Below are 3,685 nucleotides of genomic sequence, written 5' to 3' on the forward strand. Positions count from 1 at the left end.
AATTGCACGATTATTATATATAAAATAATTATTTCTCTTGTTTCTACAAAATTACAATAAATGGAATTAGATATATCTCATATTTACTTGCTCTTGTTTTAGTTAATTGATCTTTACTTCCTTTTAAGTATAGCAATATTTTTTGTGCTAATGGATCTATACTTTCAATATCAAATACTTTATTTCACTGCAATGCAATAGAGAAAACTCCTATCACTCTACCGATCTTTAAAACACAGACACACAATTCCATTGCTCACGTTATGCCATAGATGGCACGAGAATTTATTTTATTCAAGCACAGAAAGTCAATCAAAAATTTTATCTACAGATGATAAAATATGTATTATAAATTTTATAGCAACAAAATATTTACAATTTTGTAATAATTAATCACTTATACGTAATATTATATTTTTTACATTATTCTTTAGTAATTTTTTAAATATTGTTACTATTATATCGAGATAAAATGAAATATGACGCCTATATATACATATATAGTATATTTAAAAATAATATCACTATATATATAAAAAATTATTGCAGAGAGAGAGACTATATGTGTGTGTGGTAAAAAAAATATTAGATATAAAATAGTATGATAAGTAGAAAAGTAAAATATGTATACTAATAATGTACGTGTGCATAAAATAATTGAATTAATATTTTATTACGCGTAAAAGTTATATCTATATATTATTTAATTGCCAAAAATTAAATACAATTATACTCATATGTGATTATACACACACATATGTATATATATTTATGCTCATTTAACAGCTTATAAAATAATTTCAAAACAGTGGAATAAAATAATGTATTTCTGGGATTCAAACAGGAATACAAAAATACAGATTTTTTTTTTGACATTTGGATTAAATTAAAGAAACGCCTGTTGCGCTAATCGCAACTACTTACGTAATTTTTCCGTCATTCTGATCGATCCACCGACGAAATCGTACAGGACAAAAGATCCAGATCCAAGAGAGATCCAGCAAGGATCACGGTCTTACATACTTCTTCTTCTTCTTCTTCTTCTTCTTTCTTATTGTGGCCACATCCGATCTAATTGGATCGGTATAATCCGGCCAAAAACAGGTTGGGAGTAACAAATGAGAGTAACAAATGGAAAGATTCCTCTAAAGGGCATTCTATAATGGCAGTAACAAGGCTGTAGGAGTAGGAGAGTATACTGTTTTTAGTGATGTAAAGACCGAGAGTAACGAAATAGGCAATTCCCATTTCCTCTTAAAAGTTTTTGCCTATTACGTTTACTCTATCGTATTGTGGACGGAGCCCGCGTAAGCAGCTTACGCCAAAAATCTTACTCCGTTGTGATATGTTTGTGATTTAATGAGTATGACTAACATTTTTATTCAACGTATGTTCTCTAGATTGGAAGAGAAGACAAAGAATTTGCAGATAGCAGAACGAAATGCAATGATACATGAAAAATGCGCCTGTGATTTGCATTTGAATCAGATGAAGGAGCGAGTCGATTTTGCAGAAGCAATCATATCACGTGTCTTGTGCGTATCGTGGAAAAGCCCTATAGAGGGAAGCATATTTCTGCCGCAAACATCGGCAGCATACATGCAAACACAGAGAAGAATGAATTTTAGCGATATTATTCATCAGGCATTGCAGGAGGTTTTGTATATGTTTTCGAGAGGGGAGGATCCTTTGATAGACGTGTCATCTGGCCGTGAAGACAATCCGAATAGTCAAGCGAGTCTTTTGTTAATTTCTGTGAGGTATCCTGTATCTCGTCAATTTTGGACAACACCATTATTAGGCGACAGTTCATTAGAACCGAAAAGTTTTACTTATTTATTAGATTGTTATTCAAGAATTGCAATTGAAAAAAGAAATCATGGAAAGGTACGCATATACACACACATATCTTCAACATTAGACAAGATTTTATTAAACTAATTCTTTTTTATATATTTTATAGCAATCCAGTGTACTTCTCTCCGATACTCTTTCCGATGTAGTGACAATTTTGAAAGCGCAATGTGTTCAGTATTCCAGCCGTGTCATCTGGCCGTGAAGACAGTCCGAATAGTCAAGCGAGTCCTTTGTTAAGTTTTGTGGGGGCTTCTTCTTCTTATCAATTACCGATGATACCAATACCAGACGACAACTCATCAGAACCGAAAAGTTTTACTTATTTATTAAATTGCTATTCATTAATTGCAATTGAAGAAAGAAATCATGGGAAGGTACGCATATACACACACATATCTTCAAAATTAGACAAGATTTTATTAAACTAATTCTTTTTTATATATTTTATAGCAATCCTGTCTACTTCTCCTCGAAATTCTCTACGAAGTAGTGGCAATTTTGAAAGCGCAATGTGTTCAGTATTCCATCCTCGTTCTACAAGGGTTAATCGGCATGTACCATGTACCTGCTGTCATACCTGATTGCACCACTTATCTTTTCAATCGGATATTATCGCAGAACTTACCTCGGGGCTATCTTCGCGAGCTCGTGGCTAGGACACACACGAATCCGGATATGTTCGATCAAATTTTCGCTCCAGTCTTGTCTAAGCTGTATTTCGCGATATACAAGGCGAGCTTAAACGGCAATACGCCAAGAAGACCGATGGACACGCTAGGCGAACTAATAGAGATTCGCAGTGGACCAAACAGCAATATACATCCGATTTGCCGTTTGATAACGAATAGTGTTCTTAAATTCTTGCCTGATGTTATGACATCAGCAGCCGGAAGAGAGCTCTCGAGAACTTCACTCCTGGGACCGTTTCTCTCGGCATTGGTATCTGCCGAAGTGCAACCGAGACTGCTGGAGATATTCTTCATTATTGACAATCCGAAAAAATCGATGACTCTCGAGCTGCAGTCAGGGTTGGAGAATACCAGAATGTCGTTGCACAAGATGTTTGATACGATACTCGCGAATAGCAGTTGCCGCGATGCCACTCTTGCATACTTGGCGGCGTTGCTACGTCACAACGATAAACGCGTGCAAATACAGACGGAGGATAATTTCTCCTTGGCCGGAGATGGATTTATGTTGAATCTACTATCGATTTTGCAAATGCTCTCTGTGAATATCAAGCTGGATACTGTAGACCCGCTATATCCATTTCATCCTTCCAATTTCATCGAGATAAAAAACGACACAAGATTGAAACTCACTTCGCAAGAGGTTGCGGAATGGCAGAAACATTTGGACAGCACACATAAATGGACGGAACCGAAGTTTCCGACACAATGTTGGTTCCTCACGCTGCATTGTCATCACATCGCGCTGTTACCGGCGTTGCAAAACTATCGGAGAAAATTGTATGACTCAGAGGGTTTACAAGAAATGCTCGACGAACTGCAAGCTACAGAATCTCAATGGAAAGATGGTCCTTTAGCGGAGCACAATAAAGACTTGATCGAACAATGGAAGCAACAGTTGAAGCAACTGGTTACATTCAAATTATGTGCAGAGATAGGATGGTCTCTGATAGAGCCCATCTTTTTGAGAAGATGCTTAGGCTTTTATATATCGGTCGCCGAATTTTTGCTGAGTCTTCTAACGCAGACTGCTCTGAATAATTCTTTTCCCGAACTTCCGTTGCCTCAAGAAGTTATGTGCAAATTCACCGCATTACCAGAATGGTACGTGGAAGACATAGTGGAATTCTTGTTATTCA

At 36.2% G+C, this 3,685-nt stretch overlaps 1 protein-coding gene across 1 annotated transcript; it reads left to right on the top strand.

Moving 5' to 3' along the window:
• Nucleotides 1-1,365: 1,365 nt before the first annotated feature.
• Nucleotides 1,366-3,681, top strand: LOC115245640 (ubiquitin conjugation factor E4 B-like; the record flags this gene model as incomplete). Its single annotated transcript, XM_029824050.1, has 3 exons — nucleotides 1,366-1,705; nucleotides 2,050-2,231; nucleotides 2,308-3,681. Coding segments are annotated over exons 1-3 (1,896 nt in total), but the record flags the coding sequence as incomplete, so codon positions are not given.
• Nucleotides 3,682-3,685: the final 4 nt, after the last annotated feature.

Source organism: Formica exsecta, unplaced genomic scaffold (genome assembly GCF_003651465.1).
Source record: "Formica exsecta isolate Colony F162 unplaced genomic scaffold, ASM365146v1 scaffold1234, whole genome shotgun sequence".
Classification (NCBI taxonomy): Eukaryota; Metazoa; Arthropoda; class Insecta; order Hymenoptera; family Formicidae; genus Formica; species Formica exsecta.